At 43.3% G+C, this 20608-nt stretch overlaps 5 protein-coding genes across 5 annotated transcripts; 3 read left to right on the forward strand and 2 right to left on the reverse strand.

The window, feature by feature from the left end:
• Positions 1 to 12: 12 nt before the first annotated feature.
• AOL_s00081g235 (uncharacterized protein) lies at positions 13 to 372 on the forward strand (the record flags this gene model as incomplete). The annotated part of the gene is made up of 1 exon (XM_011125052.1): positions 13 to 372. One exon carries the CDS (start codon positions 13 to 15, stop codon positions 370 to 372), a length of 360 nt encoding a protein of 119 aa, XP_011123354.1.
• A 1704-nt stretch (positions 373 to 2076) lies between these two features.
• On the forward strand, positions 2077 to 2965 carry AOL_s00081g236 (uncharacterized protein; the record flags this gene model as incomplete). The annotated part of the gene is made up of 2 exons (XM_011125053.1): positions 2077 to 2175; positions 2339 to 2965. 2 exons carry the CDS (start codon positions 2077 to 2079, stop codon positions 2963 to 2965), a joined length of 726 nt encoding a protein of 241 aa, XP_011123355.1.
• Positions 2966 to 5843: 2878 nt separating this feature from the next.
• On the reverse strand, positions 5844 to 8621 carry AOL_s00081g237 (uncharacterized protein; the record flags this gene model as incomplete). The annotated part of the gene is made up of 6 exons (XM_011125054.1): positions 5844 to 5903; positions 5963 to 6367; positions 6440 to 7597; positions 7663 to 7811; positions 7965 to 7981; positions 8575 to 8621. 6 exons carry the CDS (start codon positions 8619 to 8621, stop codon positions 5844 to 5846), a joined length of 1836 nt encoding a protein of 611 aa, XP_011123356.1.
• A 3789-nt stretch (positions 8622 to 12410) lies between these two features.
• AOL_s00081g238 (uncharacterized protein) lies at positions 12411 to 14030 on the forward strand (the record flags this gene model as incomplete). Its single annotated transcript, XM_011125055.1, has 4 exons — positions 12411 to 12426; positions 12553 to 12758; positions 12827 to 13794; positions 13877 to 14030. 4 exons carry the CDS (start codon positions 12411 to 12413, stop codon positions 14028 to 14030), a joined length of 1344 nt encoding a protein of 447 aa, XP_011123357.1.
• A 421-nt stretch (positions 14031 to 14451) lies between these two features.
• On the reverse strand, positions 14452 to 16599 carry AOL_s00081g239 (uncharacterized protein; the record flags this gene model as incomplete). Its single annotated transcript, XM_011125056.1, has 1 exon — positions 14452 to 16599. The coding sequence occupies one exon, from the start codon at positions 16597 to 16599 to the stop codon at positions 14452 to 14454; it is 2148 nt and encodes a 715-aa protein (XP_011123358.1).
• Positions 16600 to 20608: the final 4009 nt, after the last annotated feature.

Below are 20608 nucleotides of genomic sequence, written 5' to 3' on the forward strand. Positions count from 1 at the left end.
AGATCTAGGGGCATGGAAAAAATCTTAAGGATTCTCACAAATTCGAGGACCGTTAAAGAACTACCATATTTGGCGTCAACCAGATATTATAGGGGTGTTTTGCACCGTCAAAATGAACCTGTCCAGTCTGATACCGGGAATATTAACATCAATATGAAGAAGATGAAAAAAGAGTCGATAAGTGAAGTGGAAAAATCGCGGATAACAACCTGGCTCGCTACCAGAGGGAGAATAACTGGCCCATCAAAAATAAGTGAAACCGCTAAAATGGCACCAAACAACTCATCCATATTCCTCATAGAAATCGATGAATGTTGCCGCTTTCAGGTAGGTGAATCCTTCGCGAGGTCTTCGAACCATAATCAACTCTAACACATAGACCTCGGTCTTATAGGATGAAAACGAGTTGGATAGCTGCCTAAGACGAACAGTTATTGCATGCTTCAACCATCATAAGATCCAAGAGGATAATGCGGAAGCTATAATCTTTATTGTATCCGATCCAGGGCAAAAATACACCGGTGCGAAAAAATGGCCGCGTAGAACAGTTTCGCAAGTCATAGGTACCTTTCGGTTTGTTTTCATCGTTCTTCCCTCGGTTTTACTTCTCCTTGCTTGCCTTAGAATATCGGCTAGATATCTTCCTAGAGTGCTTCAATGGTTCGGTTTTAAGATCCAGCTTCAAGGTGTATCAAAGTTGTGCGGAAAACGTTAATACCCTTAGGGGTTCGCGTTTCTCGGTCGTCATTTCTGTTATTTTGCATCTTTCGATTGAGTCGGTTCTTTCAGCGTTTTTGTTCATTTCTTTTTTCCCTTGTCCTTTCTATCTTTTTGCGTCGGAAAGGGTTTACGGGTGTTGATAACATTGAATTTAAACATACTATTATTTACGGAAAGAAACCATCCAAATTCGTAGCTTTGTACTTGGGTTCTCACAGCTGTACAGGTGTCGGTAGTTTTCAAGATCCTGTCCGCGAGAAAACTATCGAGATAAACTCAAAGTCATTTGCTTAGGTAAAGTACATGTGCCGTATGTAAGTACTATGTACATACCTACCTGTTATAGCTTACAAAACTTATGCAATTATACCACAAATGACAACTGTGTTGCTCCAGCTATCTTTTCTAGAATTCTCCCCAAGCATCAATGGTTAGGTACGCTGTCGGTGCTTAGCCCGGCATGGTTCTCGAGCTAAAATAATTCGAACCTTCTCAGTAAGATTTGTCTAGCCAAGTAGTTTAGTAGCTACAGTTCCTATGGTGAGTTTAATTAACTAGATTGCAATTGTAACCGGCCTTTCAGGAACCTCAACACCATACTCATGTGGTAGGTCGATCGAAATCAGTGCTGATACGCGTAATATATAAGGCTGGCGGGTTCGAAGTCAAGTTTCGGGCACTTGAAATTATACAAATAAATACTATTGTTGTAGTAAAAAATGAAATCATGAGTTAAGTTCAATATATTTCGTGGGGTTATAGTAAATTCGTTTGGAACAACCGTATATGACAGGCCGTAAACTTTAGTAGAATCACTGCGAATGTTGGCGCACAACGTCCATGTATAGATTTATAGATATCTGTTATAGACATACTTAAGTACTTGTGGCACCTATAGATAACATTCTCTAGTGTGCCGAAGCGTTTTAATACAAGACTAACATTCTCTATTCAAAACATGGCATATGTATCGATCAATATGAAACCGCTTTGCATGTACCGTGCCACATGTGCGCATCTTTTGTTTCTTGGCAACTTATGCCATTGGCTATTTTCACATTAACCACGGCACCACCAGCCAATCGATTATTCAATTGGCGGAAGGTTCAGTGGGAACAACGACGAGATTAGGTGAAATTGAGATTCAGCCTCATCTTTGTATTATATTACTTATAATGTGAAAACCCAGCCCACAGGGGCCGGCAAGGCTCAATTGATCAAGATTCTTCGAACTACTAGTTACTGTGTAAATTCGATCAATACCCAATCAATTCAAAAACTTTGATTTGGTGATTCTTCTGCCGACAACCTATACATAATTCAATGACACACTGATCGACCAGTACGACTTAAACGATGTATACTCTAACAACTTTCTGGAAGTTCTTAAACTTCTGCGTCTTTCTGCTCGTGGCACCCGCCATCGCCCAACTCGACCAGATCCCACAATGCGCTGTGAGTATACACTAGAAAAAGAATACAGCGACTCTAAGATTCCACACTGCATCCTACACGAATTGCTTGATCGTATTTAAGATCATGGTTCTTGACTAGATGTATTCTATTTTAGAAATATAAGTCGTTTTATTCAAACTCATGCTAATACAGAAAGAATCAGCTTACTTGTGGTATATCAGCTCTACAAGGCACGGATTGCGACGCGATGGACATTGCATGTATATGCCAAAGAAATGAGTTCATAGGAAATCTTGCACCTTGCGCTCAGGAAACCTGCACAGAATCAGAAGTAGACCGAACGATCCGAGCGGCTCAGCAGTTATGCGCAAGCGCCGGCGTTACTTTGTTTATCCCTCCAACTCCAACTGCTAGAGGAAACTCAACTTCATCCAGTACCACCCTTGCGTCGGTAACATTTACAACTGTTAGTAGCTCTGAGCCACTGACTACCCAAACTACTTCCCGAACGACAATGACGACAACTGGGAGGGGGACCACCGGCCAGCCAAATCCTAGTTCAACCCCTCCGGCCAACAATACATCCACCCCAGGTCTAGTTTCAAATAGTGGTTCTTCTTTAAGTACTGGGGCTATCGCAGGGATTGCAGTTGGGGTGGGGGCACTTGTAATAGCCTTGATAGTTTGTTTGTATGTGATCTATAGACTGAAGAGTCAGAAAAAAACTGTGCCCGTGGCGACATCCAATGGAAGCACAACGGATCAATTGGGTGGAATTGGGCCGGATAACGATCTGCCCGGGCAGCTCGTTACGGGAGGAAGGGGTTGATTCGATGACTAGACTACACCCTAGGCCTGCCAGACTCATACAATGCGCTTGACTTGGTAGTAGCAAGGTTGGCGTAAACCATTACTAATGTAATCGTTAATACTAATTTAATTTAACCATTGCCTTTACTAGGCTTTTTAGCGGGGGCCGGGGGTACGAGTCTTGAATATAATATACAGATCCGATCTGTCGTGGTCTCGTTCCTAGACTTCACAAATGGAGGGATTGATTTGTTTGGATCTGTCAAGTTCTTACTCCTAAACATGCTTCGTGCTTGCTAGCATTGCTAAGTTTCAACCAGTCAATATTGGATTGACCGGATATCGATAGCGCTATATAGCTAAGCTAGGCTAAGTAATGATCGAACTCGCTGACAGAGATCACCTGATCTACCATGTTGATGTGTGCACGTGATATATCACATGATCGACTCCATGAAAATAAAATGCAACACTCACAACGAGGCTGTCAGCACAAGCGGAGATCTTCTATCAGATCAACACTATGTGCCCATGTTTAGAAATGCTTCGAATTTTGACCTCATGATATAATAGGATCGAAACTAAGAAATTGCATTAAATCCTGCTGTAGGGATAATTTTATTCATACAGCGATCATTGATCTTCGAAAGATCTGTTTCCCAAACTACAACATATCATTTTGTATAGTGAGTCGCATTTATACTATATCCTACCACTTTTCCTCTGAGAACAGCCACCCAGCTATCGGGGCCAACTATTTACAAACAAGAGCCTGATCGCACTATATACACACACCGAAAATACCAAAAAAAAAAAAATGGTAACATCCCACATTTATTTCCAAGAAATAGATACATATGAGGCAGAAGAAAATGGTTATCGACGATCACAAAATTATCACTTATATCAGTATGTTTGTCAAATACCTTGGCACCGGGGTCCACTGAAAAGGTATATCCGGTGAGGTCTTTTGTTTCGACACATCCTATGAGGACTGTTTTTATCTTCGCTTCCAGTGGGCTACTAGAACCCGACTATGGTCAAAATCATACATCAGGCACTGCTTGCGCGCCATGAAATACTGATTTTGAGTAGCGCTTTCCCCCTAAGTGAACCCTCCCGGGCCATATTAGGTCGAGGAGAGGCATCGCTGCAAGATCCTTATCAGGATTTTTTCTTCCTTGGGGGGCGCGTTAAAACCTTATATTCGGAAAGGGGGAAGAAGAGTCAGAAGAAGAACGGGTGGCTTCTCCAAGATTAAATAAGGATTTCTTCGCTCGGATTTATTCATCAATTTTCAATTTATTGATTAATTGTATATATTGAACAGATCCGAGAGAAGGGGATTGGCAGTCTTCGGTTTATCAAAATGCATCGTTTTCTGCAAATCTTCGAGGTTTCAATATCCTAACACATATATATATTTATATAATTGATGCCGGGTATGTATGAGGATGATCAAAGGGTAGCTACAGCTATAGGCGGAGAAATGCAACTATCTGTTGATATGTCGATAGCCAGCAAAGAATCATGAAGAATTATATAAACACGCAGGATAGCTGTTGATCGTTGTCGACTAAGTTTCGAATCCCTACGCAAATGGTTAGCACTTAGAGAATATCCTACTGCCTGAAGCGTCAACAAGTTGGAGGGCTGACTAGTTGACTTTTTAGCACTAAAAAAGTCGGGATATTTTAATAGAGGCGAATGGTATTGTTTCTGGCAAATGGCCAGCATTCAAACAAGGCTTAAGTACTTTTAAAGTTTAGGCCTGATTCTGAAAATAAAATAATATTCCCTTTTGTATATATAACATATCCAAATGCTATCGTACAAAGTAATATATTAATAAATATAATAAGGAATCTTGTATATTATCATAAGTTTCATCTATCATTAAATTCCTTTCGATCTTGAAAACAACACTACCATATTTGAGCCTTTTGGAGATTAAAATCCGGTAGAAAATCCGGTTGTCTAAATAACCCTAACAAAGATAATTAAATTACAAGATAGTTCTAGTACCTTGATCTCGTAAGCCAGACCTGGGAACCCACCGCCGCCTGCGCAATTCGAATTTGCTGGTTTAGGGTATAGTTCCTTTTGATATGTGCTGAGACGGTTTTACATATGTTAACAACGTCAACGTAGTGTGATGTTATAATTATGCTACGAACTCTTTGCCTTCATCATCAACCTAGATTAAGTATGTGGTTGTGACTGGTCAACAAAACCAGTTGTGACTAACTAACTAGTCAAAGAACGGGGAGGAGTATAGCTGCATATGAAGCCATGTGCGGGTCCATAGTGAGAGTGTGTACGATATCATACTATAGTCTATTGATGATCATTGGCCGTGTGAGGCAAAAGGAGGAAAGAAAAAAAATTAAAAAGGCAACAAAATATGAGCAGTAAAGTAGTTAGTAGTTAGCGGTTAGCTTGTATTTTCGTAATTTTCAGAATACCACATTTACCTAACTCCCTCCACAATTCAAAGCACTTCCTATCTTACACGAGCAAGTAAATGTATTGCACATAGCGGGGGGCAAAGGGATGGCGGGGAGCGAATTAGGAAACAGTGCAGTGTAAGAAAGCAAAACGCCAGTGAGCACCTCCAAACATGTTTTGAACAAAGTAGGGAATGTGCAAAGATGCGAAAAAAAAATAAGAAAAAAAAAAAACACAGAACAGGATAGTTTACTTTTTATCCATCTGGTTTACAGTACACAGAAATATGATCATAGACAAGGCTAGCTTCTCACTTGGCTAGATTTCATATAGAGAAGGAATGGAGATAAATGAAACGTCTCTCAATGCTTCGTTTTCGTAAACTGAGGTCTGAGGTCTGAGGTTGGAATGGGGAGACTCGGGTGTGACGGTGCGATTCTTCATTACGGCTACCGTAGTCTTTTGGTAGCGGCGTCATTTAGTAATGTTTTCCAATCGATTATTGCACACTGAAGAAGTTGAAAATTAGTGTCCGTACGACTTCGAAGTTCTATAGTGTTAAACTCACCTTCTGATCTCTGACTGCGACGGCCAATCTACTGCCCTCTTTATCCCAGCTCAAATCCTCCATGGTGCTTTGCACGGATAATACATCCTCCCCAGGTTTTGCATCATACATTCCGACCAATCGCCCCGTTTCTGTGAGCCAGATCATAACTATAAGGTTTTGGGCTCCCGCCGCCAAATATTTGCCATCGGCTGTAAAAGAAAGAACGTCGACTGGAGACTGCATGTAAAGAACATGCAAACATATCCTGCTTTCGATATTCCAGATCCTAACGCTACCGTCTGCGGACGACGACGCGAGAAGCGACTCCGAGGAATTGCTGCCGTGGGAAAGTTGAAGAAAACTTATTTCATCTTGATGACCTTCGAGGATGCCTACTGGTTTGAACTGAGACGGCTTCCATAGCTAAACGAGATGCAAAGTTAGCATTGATTATCACTGCGGGAGTTTATGGGTCTGGCGTTCAGTGATACGTACCATTATTTTCCCATCTTCACCTCCTGTCGCAAACATATCGTGGCCACTACTCCAAATGACTGAACTAACATTCTTGTGCGCATCGTGCCCTTCATACCTCACAATCGAATCCAAATGTGGCCCATTTTCTAAGGGCATGGATAAGTCAAATTTTTCGACTGCGCCGTTACCTCCAACAGCAACAATGGTATTGTCGTTTACCCAATCTGCGTCATAGGGCGTTGTCTTTTCGTTTACGCTGTTTTCAACCGAGAGCTCGCATTGCTTCTTTAGCTTTCCTGTTGTGACGTCCCATACATTCACTTTACTATGCCCATCAACGCTGAGAAGTAGGTTGTACTTTGCTGGGTGAAATTTTAGGCTCAGTATCGGCGCACGGTGCATCTTAAGCGATTGTCGTAGGCGGCCCTTATCGTCCCAGATCTTAATCAAACCATCCCAAGATGCTGTTGCTAGATGTTCGCCGTTATCACTCCAAGCGATTGTTGACATCTCTTCCCCAAACTGTTGAAATAATACCAGATCCTGCACGTTCTGGTTAGGCGTGAATAACTCGTCGCCGAGGTTGAACATATGACATGTATCCAGTGACACGGCTAGACTATTCTTATTGGAGGGACTGAATTTGCAATTCCTCGCAGCGGAGTCTAAGGATGTATCCGATGGCGAAAGGTGATAGACACCTGTTGATTCGCGGTCTAACTGAATGTACTCGTCTGCCTGGACACCTATACTACTCCCGATAGTCGCCCTAACCTCTTCGGATGTAGTGTCGGGTAGACTGATTCCATCAATTATCATGGCGTCCTCGCCAACAGCAGCAGCAGTCTTCGCTCTCTTAGTTCGTTGACTGTGTATGCCATTCACTTCGGGGGCCGTTGTTGTAGCGAGATCGTGGCTACGTTTAATAGGGGTGACGGTTCCATTTGTTTGAGGTGGCTCGCGTAACAGCTCTGCCTTTTGCGCTTCCACTTCTATGGATACTCCGTTCGATTCCTCGTGTGGTTGCGCCGGTATGGGTAGTGAATTCGTCATCTCTATATCGTTGGCCGCATCTTCCATTGGTACGTCTGTCGACGGCGGTGCAGCTGTAGGCTCTTCTTGACCATTCGGCGGCCCGAAGTATGAAAAGACTTTTGTCGTCCCTATAGTCCCATTCTAGATCAATGTTAGCCAAAAAAAAAACCCAACATCGTGATATCAAAGGCAGAATCTGAAGTTACTTCGTATATAGATGCCTCCAATGCCAGGTACTGGAGGCCTTTCTGGATTATATTTATTAAAGCACCGGGCTTGACCCAGTTTTTGAATTTCCCTTCGAGGTGCTGTGCCCTGCAGTCATCTTGAAAGGAGAATGTGGATTTTTCAAAACCTGTTCAGGTAAGGTATGGCCAGTCAGCGCACAAATACGTCAACACACAGATCGAATATACCATCAGATCTATGGGCCGCAAAATAATGTCCGATGTATCTAATCAGACATGGGCAATTGTATCTGCAAGCAATAAAGAGATCGGATCCATACCTGATTCCTGCAGATAGCTATATAGGACACATGACATTAGCGTGGTTCTGGGTTGTGGTGTCGGGTAGCAGGGCAAACGGGAACAAGGTTTCGCCTCAAAAACAGAGACAGCGGAGCATGTCCAACCGGTTCCTCAAAACAGGGCCAAGGAAATCTCATGCATGCGGACAAACAGAACAAATTTCAAGAAAAATAAGCAAATACACGCAAGGGTCCGCCAGATTGAAAAATTGGCGCCAGTGCAGCAAAGTCACAAAGGAAACCAAGTCGTTCTGTTTTGCCTGGGGTTTGGCAGCAAGAAGAGACCTGTCGTCCTGCAAATCGGGGAGTTGCGGGTTCTCGGTGCACTTTTTAGACGCTCGAAAGCCCCAAATGAGGCTCACCGATCATGCGGGAATTCGGGATTTGGCGATATGTTTGCCATCAAAGCCTCCGGACTCAATGTAGACTTGACTTGCCTGCATGCGTGATCTCCAGTGTGGAGGGCTTTCTGTACACCCGTTTCGCCTCCAACTACCCGCATAAAACAGTCCCACAGGCCGATAGGATTGTTTGTGAAAGCAACAGGGCACTTGAAAGGAGTTGCGAAACATCGAGGTTGATGACTTACCGCCATACTAAATAGTTGACCTGCTCAGAGGTCAGTGGAGCCGACATTTTGAAAGTCGTGAGAAAAGAATGATGAAAGGATATCTGAAACCGCCCCGTCCAGAGGCCGCTTCCGAACGACACGCGATCTTGGCTGATTGTCGATATTCGTGTCGCAGTCTTTGTCGGTCGTATCAAAAAAGCACGAGATCTCGCAACGGTTTGATGTGGTGAGTGTTCGTGTTTGATTCTTGAGGCGTCGAGATGGGAAATGCAAGAGGTGGACGTTGATTTAGTCGCAAGGAATATGCAAAGCAGAAAGGTTTGTCGGGCTGTCCGGATTTGTTAGGGTGCCACCAGGAACGCAATTTCTCCTAAAGGTCGCTTCGCACACCCCACCCTTTCCCTTAAAGCTGTCGAGTATTTGAAAATAAGATCTTTAAACCGTTGTTCCCGTGAGGATTGTTCGGATATGGATTCCAGGAAAACAAAGTCGCGATCAGATGGTGGGAATGCCCTTTCTAGAAGATTTCTCGCTTGGAGAACGGGGCCTGCTGTCACTATTCCCTGCAGAGTGGTCGTAATTATGCAGGTATTGTCGGGTGGTATCTTCTGCTGAGGATTGAATAGGATGAAGGTGGAAGGGGGAAAACAAAAAGAAAGAAGGATTGGTGCTTCGATGCTGAAGATAGTTAGGGAAGAAGGGAAAGGATGTGTGAAATGTGAGGTGGAAAGAGTGCTAAGTAAAGGTGCAGGGGATGGGCGGAAGGGAATTTGAAGAAACGACACAGATTACATGTATCTGTTGGTATACCCCGGCTTGAGACTGTTCAGTGGACCTTTAGCGGAAACCGTTGGAGGGCCAGCTAAGGAAACAGGAAGTATCCGCCTAGACTGGAGGCCAGCATGAAACGCTATGTATAAACTGAGGTGAAGAGAGAGTGTGTACCCTTTTTTAGTGTGGATTTTAGCTCACAAATAAAACCCGTCGATTTCGAGATTTGGAAGGAAAAAGTAAACAAAAGGTCCTCCGGGGCTTCCTCCAAGCTTTTTGCTTCCTGCTACTTGGAAGGTTCGATTTCCTTTGGCCGGCTGTATTCGACAACCGTTCTTCTGCTGGCTGTCAAGAACGGACCTGGCCTTGGGGGGTTTCGTAAAGCAAAAATGGCTGGCCACTTCTCTTGTAGTGCTGTGCTGATGGCCAGTCCAGTCCTGACTAGTGCAAGGCACCCCTCCCGAATCTCAGAATCTCGAATCGATGAACGACACGCGAAAAAAGCAAAACCCTGGCCACACAGCACAGGCAGAGGTGGTTGGCAAATTCGATATGCCCTTTCCCGTCAAACGAATGAGCGAGTTTGAGTGATGACCAAGTCCGATCAAGTCGACACGAAAAGGTAGAGCCTCACGCAGTTACCAGTCAACGACAGCTTTTGATGATGACAATCGCGAGCCGATAATGCTCGTCTATGTATGGCGGCTCGTCCCTTCTTCCTGAGGCTGAGAACGGAGGAATTTGGTTGATGACAATGCAAAATGCCTGGCTTGTGCTCAACACAGCAAACAAGGTTTGGTGGACTACCGGACACCACTAACCAAAACGTACAGCACAATTAGAAGGATAATGCTAGGACGGTTAAAAAGGGAAAGGCAAATTCATCGATGCAAGGATGAAGATAGATTTTGGTTGATGAAGAAAAGGGGAGGGGGAAGAAAAGAGACGTGAAGACGATTGGGGATGGAGATGGAGATGATGATGACGATGATGGTTATGATTATGGCTATGGTGGTGGTGATGGTGGTGATGGCAGATCGACGGTGATGGGTGCGTGGGTTGGAGATGGTTGATGAAAAGGTGGAAGAATGGGGTTTTGCGTGTTGACGATATCGAAATCGGATTAATATCTCTAACTGGTACTAGTATGGCCAATACTCCACTCCACTTGCAATTACGAATAACGAGGAATCAGAGGAAGAACCAGCATTATTGCAATTAAGACTTCGGTCCACCCGAGAACAGTGTGCAGCCACTAAACAGAACAGTCCAAACCTCTTCTGGCTGTCATGCTGGTACGCCGCAGTCCCGAGAATGTGCGGCTGTGGCTGTTCATAGGTAAGTCCTTACTAAGACTTCAACAGTTTTGATGTGCTGACCTGGACAACCTCGAAGTTCAATACATGTTATATACTTATATTACAGGCTAGATGATATCGTTCCAGATTTGATTCCAACCGACATGTCAGCTGTCAGTTGAGTATCATTTCTTATCACAATCGATCAAATCAACCAACGAGCTCCTGTTGCACCTACGTAACGTACGCCGAATTAACTAGCATTCATGTTGTGCGTCCGTTCCCGCGGCCGATTGCGTAAGGCAAGGTGCCTCATTTCGGTTTGCCGAAAACCCCGACTTTTATCTGCTTCATCTGACTGCTTGGGGCTGACGAGGCCCCGGTTGTTTTCTTCAAAGCCTATTCGTCCGGAGGTCTAATCGATCTCGAATTTTTAAAAGTCGAGATGCAATGACAAAGAAAGAAAGCAAAAAAGGAAATACTCCTATGATACCGCATATTCCTTCGATTTGACGCCATATCATAATTCTAATGCACAGAATAATTTGAAACCTGTGCCAAAGCAAAGCATCTCCACTCCGCATTCTGGCCAGATTTCAATGCAAGACTCCCAAAGGATTAGAATTCATTCAGAGACAAGGTGTCCAGACAGTCGCCAACATCATGCGAAACGAGGTGAAAGTGACTAGATTTAGTCCAACAAACCGACAAAGGGTTTTCCGATTTCCTTGTCGGATGATTTACTGCGTTCAAAGGAGAAAGAAGAATAAAGATATCTGTGCTCGGGAGTTTCAAACATCACGCTTCTCCAAGCCAGATTTTACGAGTATCAAGACCCTTTATACCGAATGAAATATTCAAAATAGCTTTGTCATGACGTCCTCGTTTCATAGAAAACTGCACAACCACCGATGCCGGCGACCACCCCGCCAATGCAAATCGTGAGACAAGCGTCAAAACATACCATCTGGCCTGTCAAGCGAGCTCCAGTTTTGGCTGTGATTCTTCAAAAATAAAATTTTTTGACCCGTTCGTTGCTTGCCCAGATGCATGTGAGAAATGGCCCCCCGGCTACAGGTACCAAGCAGGCTAATAGCCTTCCGATTGTTAAGCAGCTCTGGCTCGACTCTCCATGTGGGAACTCTTCGAGCAGCAAGCCCGTCCGGCGGGTAAGGTTCCACCGCATAAGACCTCACCGCTGGACCTCCGGTACTGGAGCCCGAGGAAATGTTGAACTATGAGTCAAGCAGCCCATTTGCCAGTCGAGCAGGCCCCTCAGTAGATTTCCCCAGATCTTCCTTAGCTAGCTGCATGCATACATGCAAAACCTGAGAGACAAGAAGCACGAAAAAAAAAAAATTTCGACTCCTTGGATTGGAAGCAATTTTGTTGGTCGGGTAGATTCTAGTATACTTGTATAAATTGGCCGACAACGCCGTCATTTTTTTTTCTTTACTCCTCCGATTTAAAAAATTATCTTCTCTCTCAACTACAGAATTTGTATATTCTTATTCATTTCCTTTACCTTAAGATACCCATATTTTATTTGCAGTATAATTGGCGTTACAAAACTGTTAGAGTATGCTTCTCCAATGCAGACCAACTTCTCGTTGCAATTGCTGTGCGCCGCCACTAACAACTCTCAACTGGCAGAAAAACTTTTATCCCAACGTTAACTCCCATTGACATTTGCACCTTCTTTATTCGACATCACCAAAACACCACCTGCATCAGATTCCCATACTAGAAACACCCCAGTCGGAATTTTAATTCATAACTTCCAAAATGTCCACCAGTAACGGTACTTATCAATGCTCTCTTCTGCAATCAGTCTTTTTTCACAACACATAGCTTCTGCTGTTTCTGTTTCTCTGGAGCTGCCCCGCTAACAAAGGCCCCTCCCCCTCCGATGCTCGGAACTTACTAGATATCAAGAAAGACTTCAAACCTTTGGGTGAACGCCCACCACTCCGAAGCCCATACGTCGGCGTTCCGGATTTCCTATCGAATGTTTCCAACTTCAAGATCATCGAAAGCACACTAAGAGAGGGAGAGCAATTTGCAAATGCTTTCTTTGATACAGCTAAGAAGATCGAGATTGCCAAGGCACTGGACGACTTTGGTGTTGACTACGTATGTTCCGTCTATTTTTCTCAGTGGGTTCTCGTGTGACCAATACTAATATCGTATATTATTATTAGATCGAACTCACCAGCCCGGCAGCTTCGGAACAAAGTCGCAGGGACTGCGAGGCGATATGCAAGCTTGGATTGAAGGCCAAGATCCTCACACACATCAGATGTCACATGGATGATGCCCGAATCGCCGTCGAAACCGGTGTTGACGGTGTAGATGTCGTCATTGGCACATCCTCTTTCCTCAGAGAACACTCTCACGGCAAGGACATGGACTACATCCACAAGTCCGCCATCGAAGTCATCGAATTCGTCAAGTCCAAGAACATTGAAATCAGATTCTCCTCCGAAGACTCCTTCAGATCGGACCTCGTCGACCTCCTCAGCATCTACAGAGCCGTCGACAAGATCGGTGTTAACAGAGTCGGCATTGCTGACACTGTCGGCTGCGCCGGCCCAAGACAGGTTTATGACCTTGTCCGAACTCTCCGTGGTGTCGTTCACTGCGATATCGAAACCCACTTCCACAATGACACCGGTTGTGCCATTGCCAATGCCTACACTGCTCTTGAAGCCGGTGCAACACACATTGATACCTCAGTCCTAGGTATCGGTGAGCGTAACGGTATCACCCCACTCGGTGGTCTCATGGCCCGCATGATCGTCGCCGATCGTGACTATGTTCGCAGCAAGTACAAGCTCGAGAAGCTCCGAGACCTCGAGAATCTCGTTGCCGAGGCCGTCGAAGTCAACATCCCATTCAACAACTACATCACTGGTTTCTGTGCCTTCACACACAAGGCCGGTATCCACGCCAAGGCTATCCTGGCAAACCCAAGCACATACGAGATCGTCAACCCAGCAGATTTCGGTCTTACAAGATATGTGCACTTCGCCTCGAGATTGACAGGATGGAATGCGATCAAGAGCAGAGTAGATCAATTGGATTTGAGCTTGACAGATGCTCAGGTTAAGGAGTGCACTGCTAAGATTAAGCAGTTGGCTGATGTTAGGAGTTTGAACGTTGATGATGTGTAAGTCCCCACCACCCCTTTCGGATCAGAGCCGTCAAGCCGAAAATATAGAAATTAACGATTTCTCTTATGAAACATACAGTGACAGCATCATCCGCCAATACCACTTCAATGTCAAGACAGGGAGCAACACCCCTCTCCTTGACGCTGTAGGCAGATCGGATATTGATGCCGATAGCTTGGCTAAGAAGGCCATCCAGAACGGCGCCAACTCTGATGCCGCTAAGTGCTGCTAGACATTATTTGGAGTATCCAAAATAAAGAAGTAAAAAGCACGAAAATATGGAATTGGCTCGGAATATCTTGGAATATTCCATCTAGATTTCGCTAGAGTATCTATCTATCTTGGAAGCAACATTTCATTAAATGTACATCTACTAAGCTGTTGAAACGTATCAATCAAAAGTTTCTGATCAAGTACTTCTAAGAGTCTTTGCCTGATGTTCCGAATAAGCGAGTGTGATTGTGTAGATTGAAAAAATGTAACTTGTTGATAAGGTACCTGGGACTATATACACTCCCAACCAAGCAAATAAGTACCTAATGCCGAGGTAAGAAGAGGGTAGAAAAGTTGAAGAAACACAAAAAATACAACAAATATTACAACATGGATATAAATCCAGCATCCAGAACTAATTTTCGTTACTAAACCCCCCTCTATCTAGTAGCCGGAATCACCATCGGTAAAACACTATGAAAAGTCGAACAACCAGTCAAAGTCGGCTCATGCCTAGCCACCAGCTCCGCAAAACCAGTTGATCGATATAAGTACAATGTAGTACGTGGGATCGCCGCATCATTAGTGCAAACCCAAAACGTATCTCTATTCTCGTATCCATCAAGTTGACTCATAAGATTTTTCATAGGATATAAATATCCATCGCTAGAGTCCATATATAGGATTCCTACGGCTGTCGGCGCACTGGAGCTTTGGGCGGCAGAAGAACTCCCGGCGGCGGCAGAAGAGCTACCGGCGGCGGCGGAAGAACTCCCAGCTGCAGCAGAAGAGCTACCAGCTGCAGCAGAAGAGCTACCAGCTGCAGCAGAAGAGCTACCAGCCGCAGCAGAAGAGCTACCAGCTGCGGCAGGAGAGCTGGCGGCCTTAGAACTAGCAGCAGCGGAACTAGAAGCACCAGCACTCTCAACAGGAGCCGGTTCAGGCGCCGCTGCGCCATCCGGAACTGGACTTGGTGCCGCCTCCACCGCATTGACATCTCGTCTTGTGACTACAGAACTCCCAATAACAGCTATACTAACCTGGTATGCCGAAATTACACTTGAAGACTGTGGATTCGCAATGACAGACGTAGAGATATGCCAACCATATGTATTCATCACAGTACCAGAACGAAGATGTTGAGTAATTATAAGCGCACGGTGGGCATTACTAGCGTATGAGACCCCCCAAGATTGTCTGGTAACAAACATACCAAGTTGGACACCTGGCGTTGGAATAGAAGTGTCGCCGTTGACTTGCCGGTTTGCATATATCATAGGTCGCAAACTGGGAGCCAGCTCAGTGATTTCTGCTCGAAGAACACCATTGCCGTGTAGAGTAGTGCTTAAGATATTGTATGTGATCGTGGAACTGGTTGTAGCCGAAATGACGACTGGTGTGCTAGTTGATCTTCTTGATTCGATGTATGGCTCAGAAGTGATACTAGTGGTTATAATGGTGGAGGTTATGGGGGCTGTGACTGCCATGGAGCAACCAGCTCGGACCTGTGCTGCTGGGAATGTTTTGAGAGGGCCCGGAGTTTCGATGTTGTCTGAAGTAACGGTCCTCCGGAGGTAGGATGTGACCGTCGTCTCTATCTCTCGACCATTATCTAACATTCGCTTCGATCTTAAGGCAGTTGCAGTCTCTATAATCCACACTGTGTAACGGGAACCGGTCGAAGTTTCAATAATAGTACTCGTCTCAGTCCTTGGAAAACTCGCGGTTTCGAGCAAGGTGGTCGTTTTGGTTGCAATTGAAGCAATTGAGTTTAAGGTTGATGTAACTGTTCCGAAGTACCCCAGAAGCAAAGAGCAAAAACTTTCGAGTTTCGACGAAGTGATGATATCGTAAACAAGGATATCCGAAGGATTTAAACCGCCTGTGTTAGTAGATGTTGAAATTGGCGGTTTCGTGAGAGTAACTGTTCCGCTAGTACTCGCCCATGTCAACGGCAGCTTTGTTAAGAATTCGGGGATATTGCTTCCCCGCCTAGCCATTTTCATAAGGTAGTAAGTTCCATTCTGTTGTTGAACATAGAGGGTATATGTAAACCCCCCGGTATCCAGCAGCAACTCCTTGCCCTCGAAATGGAATCTTTCAGTAACTCCCAATGTGGTTGCTATATCAGGAAGTGCAGCAAGCAAGTCACCCCAGTCGATAAGGTCATCTTGCCTTCTTCGAATTCTACTACTAGCAGTACTGTTTCTGCGATAAAGTAGATCTTGGGGTGGTTCCTCGAGAGTTGAAACTTTTCCGAACGAATTAATCGAAAATCCTGTCCCACTAGCAGTTTCTACGTCTGTCAAGAATACGTTACCATCTTCCCCGAGTACGGCGAAATAACCAGAAAAGCTCTCGCCACCCTCGAGGAAGAAAAGTGATGGTGCTGGTTGGGCAGTCGTGGTAGAACTAAACCCGGTAGACGAGCTTAAGCCAGTCGACGAGCCAGTCAAACCGCCTGAGCTGGATCCCGTTGGTGGGGAGGAACCACCACTTCCACTCGCAGAATTTGCATTCGAAGTATTAGGACCGCCAGTTGCAGAAATATTCTGGGATATCGAAAGCCAGCTGAGATTTTCACACATTGGCAGGATATTGGCGCTGCAATAACCAGTAATCGTCGATGTAAAATGCGTGGTATAGTAAAGTGTATGTGTAGATTGCGAATATGTCGGGGTGACCCATAAATACCAAAAGGCCTGAAGGACAAAAATAAACCTCCCAGGTCGAGCCATCATTATTACCAGCTTCGACTAATCTCGAAGTTCGCTAGCGTTTAAACGTTGAACCTTTGTGGTTGGCCTTGGGCGTTCGAACAGGGTTTTGAGATCGATTGTATTCTACGTGAGGAGGGTATACATTGGGCTCTCTGTTTCACTAAATTCTAATATTATATTACTGATATATGATAGTGATATCATTATTACATAACTAGTATTTTACGCTGCCCTATTGAGCTATAAGATCCTATGAAAGTAATATTCATGCGAGGAATACACTGCGACATTGGAATAATTGCGAACAAACCAATAAGGAAAAACGCGGGATAGACTATATTTGTAAAGTAGATCTTTGGATTGGGATGAAAGTTTCTATCTATAACCTCTCATCGGACGGAATGCGTTTAAGAATTTCAAACCGTGTAAAACGGTGATAGAATTTAAGATATTTTTAGCCCACGTGCGAGGTGGATAATTATAAGTCGTATAATTAGTCCTCGAGCCGTGTTGGGGACTGTTGCATATTTTGCCGTACTAAAAATACCTTGGCATTCGAATTCGTTCCAATTTCGTTTGGGATCTTCGCACTAGACCGATCCAACATCGATAATTCCTCAGCGTTTATGATAGTCTAAATTAACCCGCTTTATATCGAGCTCGTGCTATGGAGCAAATAAACTTCGACATCCATACACATCGTCGATGTACTACAATTTCTTACTTTCTAGTTTATGATAGTTCATACGGTTGAATTAAATTAGTATATACCTTTGATTTCTTCTCGAGATCTCTGACGTCTAGGCCTCTATAGTGACCATAATATTGTGACTTATAAACTAATATCGATATGAGGGTATTGATATAGGTCAACTAACAAGGCGTTATCAGAATGACTATTCAAAGTTATAGAAGGGCTCACTATAGATCTGCGGTCTGTTATAAATTTAATGCACACCACAACTACGCCTATATATAACGCGCGCCCTCGGTTACACCCGTTTCCCTCGTGGTAAAAACAACGTTTATGTTGGCCCGAAACAGAAAATCATGATTTAAAAAGGAAATGATTAATTATCTACAAGATGTTTTCTCAAAATGCATCTATAAGTCGGATCCAATCTCGCATATCAATGCAGATGATTGAGAATTCAATATGGGTTTAACTTACATGTGCATGGTCTAACCCACATGTATGGGGTAGCCTTGCATTGATTTATATCCTCAAACAAGGAAAAAGAAAGCAGACGACATACGAACAATTGGAGTTCACATAATTTGGTAGTCTATTCGGCTAATAGTATAGCGGAAAACTAAGTCTATTAATCTTTAAAACTGTTCTTCTTCGGGCGGTTGCATATAATGCGATTAGGGCGGTGGTCTGATAGAGTTGATGTCTTCGAACCCACCATAGGCTATGCAGTATGGGCATAGTTGAATAACTCTGAGTATATGATATCGATATAACCTATACTGTCTTCTTCATTATAATAGTTGATATATTTATAGATAGCATCAACTCCTCTACTTATCGCCTTCGTATCCCACGGTTTTGAATTTTGAAGAAGAAACCAAGATCGAACCAGGTCGGGGACATTATCCATTGCATTGTGTACTTTGTATGCCAGTCATGGAAAACACCTTTTTTAAAAAAAAACAACCTGGGTTCGGATACAAGATCAATAAACCTAACTTACCTTAGAAGCAAAAGATTTTCCCGGGACAGAAAGAAAGATATCGGTAAAAAGATCTCAATTCTACAAACCGGGTAGTTGGAAAATGATATGGAATTGAATCGGTACATATATCGATACTTGGGTTATTTTTGAACTATCCGTGATATGAGTCTACAAAATGACCGAATGGTATCGTTTCCGATAGTTCCGGAGTTCATCTTAAAAAATTACGATTCGTAGACGGGAATAATGTGTCTATGTAAATGGATATAGATGCTTTTCATGGTTACAGAATATGAAGTATTCCTGTAGCAAGAAAATTGCCCTGTAACATTTACTGTCGGTGGAAATCCTTATTGGCATATATAAGCAGGATTAATTTATATATCTTTTTCCACTATCTTCATACTATTGACTCTGAAACTAGAATATTACTCTATTTTCGGCGGTATCTTCCTATTTATGGCAACTGGCTTTGTGAGCAAGTAGCCCCCCAAGTTGCCCAAAATGTTCAGAGAACCCGGAATGGTCTAGATTTTGAATTTCGACAGCAGCCTTTTTTATAATGATGACAGGATCGATAATAACTAGTATCTAAGCGCTTTAATTCTATTTCGAGCATTAGGCACCTCTAATGGACCCTTTTATATATATAGCTATAGCCAAATCAGATTGAACTCATACATAGTTTATCCACTGAATTTCGACAGAAGCAAAGTTATACTAGGAAATGAATCATGTGCTATAAATCCGTGTTCGTTTACATGAACCCCAAACGTCCAAAATGACGGGACGGGTTATAATATATATGGGGCTGGCAAATATATGTAAGTACAAGCGTCCAGGGGTAGACATTTCAGATGGACCGATCCCGCAATGGGTTATCTCGGCCGGACTAATTACCTTGATATACCTCTTTGATTTATATATACATCTTGATCACCATATATAATGTGGTACCATTCCCAGGCATATATCGATCATCAACGTGTAGTTTTGCGCCTGAACTTTTCTCAATACACCATAGCCCCCCAGCAAAGCCGGTCACCTCATTGAAGTTTCTTCTCCTATTATAAATCATAAATCTTTAATTTTAACTGAAAGGCCTACTTAGAACATTTTCATCTGCTAGTTTTCTTTGCATTTCTATCGATTTCAATGTTCTATAGTTCCTGATAACCTGATAAAACATTTTTTTCCCATTCGAGACTCAGCGCTACAGCCGACGAAAACGCACCTAACTCATTCACATAGTGATATTGGCATCTTTGAGGTGCCGCATCGATAGCTTATACGGGATCTATCATTTTCCAGGAGAGTAACCGCTATGCTTGGATATATGATATCGCAGCGTATAGCTACATAGGTAAAACCTTATGACCTGTAGGATAGTTGGGAGTCGAAGCCCTGACAGGCGCTATTAATCCGGATATCCATCGAAAGGGGTTTGAATCTCAGTTGCCTATTATTTATAATTACTTATAATTATAAATTGATGAATTCTTTGGAGAAACCAATGCATTATATACCATCTTGAACCGGTTCGTAGAGTAGTTCGTCGTTTCATTTTAGGCCGTGAAGTATATATCGCTAGTACTTCGTTTCTGTATCACTTCATCATCTTCGAGACGAAATAAGAGAGATATATAAGAGGTTATTGTATCCTATGAGATTTAATTGTGTCTTTTTAGGCTATTGGCGTTTTTTGACGAAGTTCTTGACAATTTAAGGATTGGTAAATTGATACATCTACAATGCTCTTGTCAGAGTTGGTACATATTGACGATATCGTCCAAGTGATTACATTATTTTAGAGGTGTGTGATGTTCTTATATATTTTTAGTAATATAATACTATGTCGATAGTTAATTAGAAGCCACGACCATAAGGTTTGGACCTACCCAATTCCTGTTATGGCCTTAGTCAGTGGTAGACATCTGAATAGTGGGAATGGTTGTCGTATCGGAATCTGAATCTGGCCGGCCGCATATAATTTAGCCTTATGGCGTTGCTTATAGACACATGTATGCCCCCCCCTCGGAGGAAGATTTACTTATAAAGTACTGACTTAAATAGTACCCTACTCTGTTTTAGATAGTACAAAAACGTCCCGACAGAAGACTACCTCGGATATAGATGTACATATTATATTATTATATTAAACAGTATATCATCTTCGCGTGGCTTCCGTATATATAATA

This window comes from Orbilia oligospora, assembly GCF_000225545.1.
Source record: "Orbilia oligospora ATCC 24927 unplaced genomic scaffold scaffold00081, whole genome shotgun sequence".
Lineage (NCBI taxonomy): Eukaryota > Fungi > Ascomycota > Orbiliomycetes > Orbiliales > Orbiliaceae > Orbilia > Orbilia oligospora.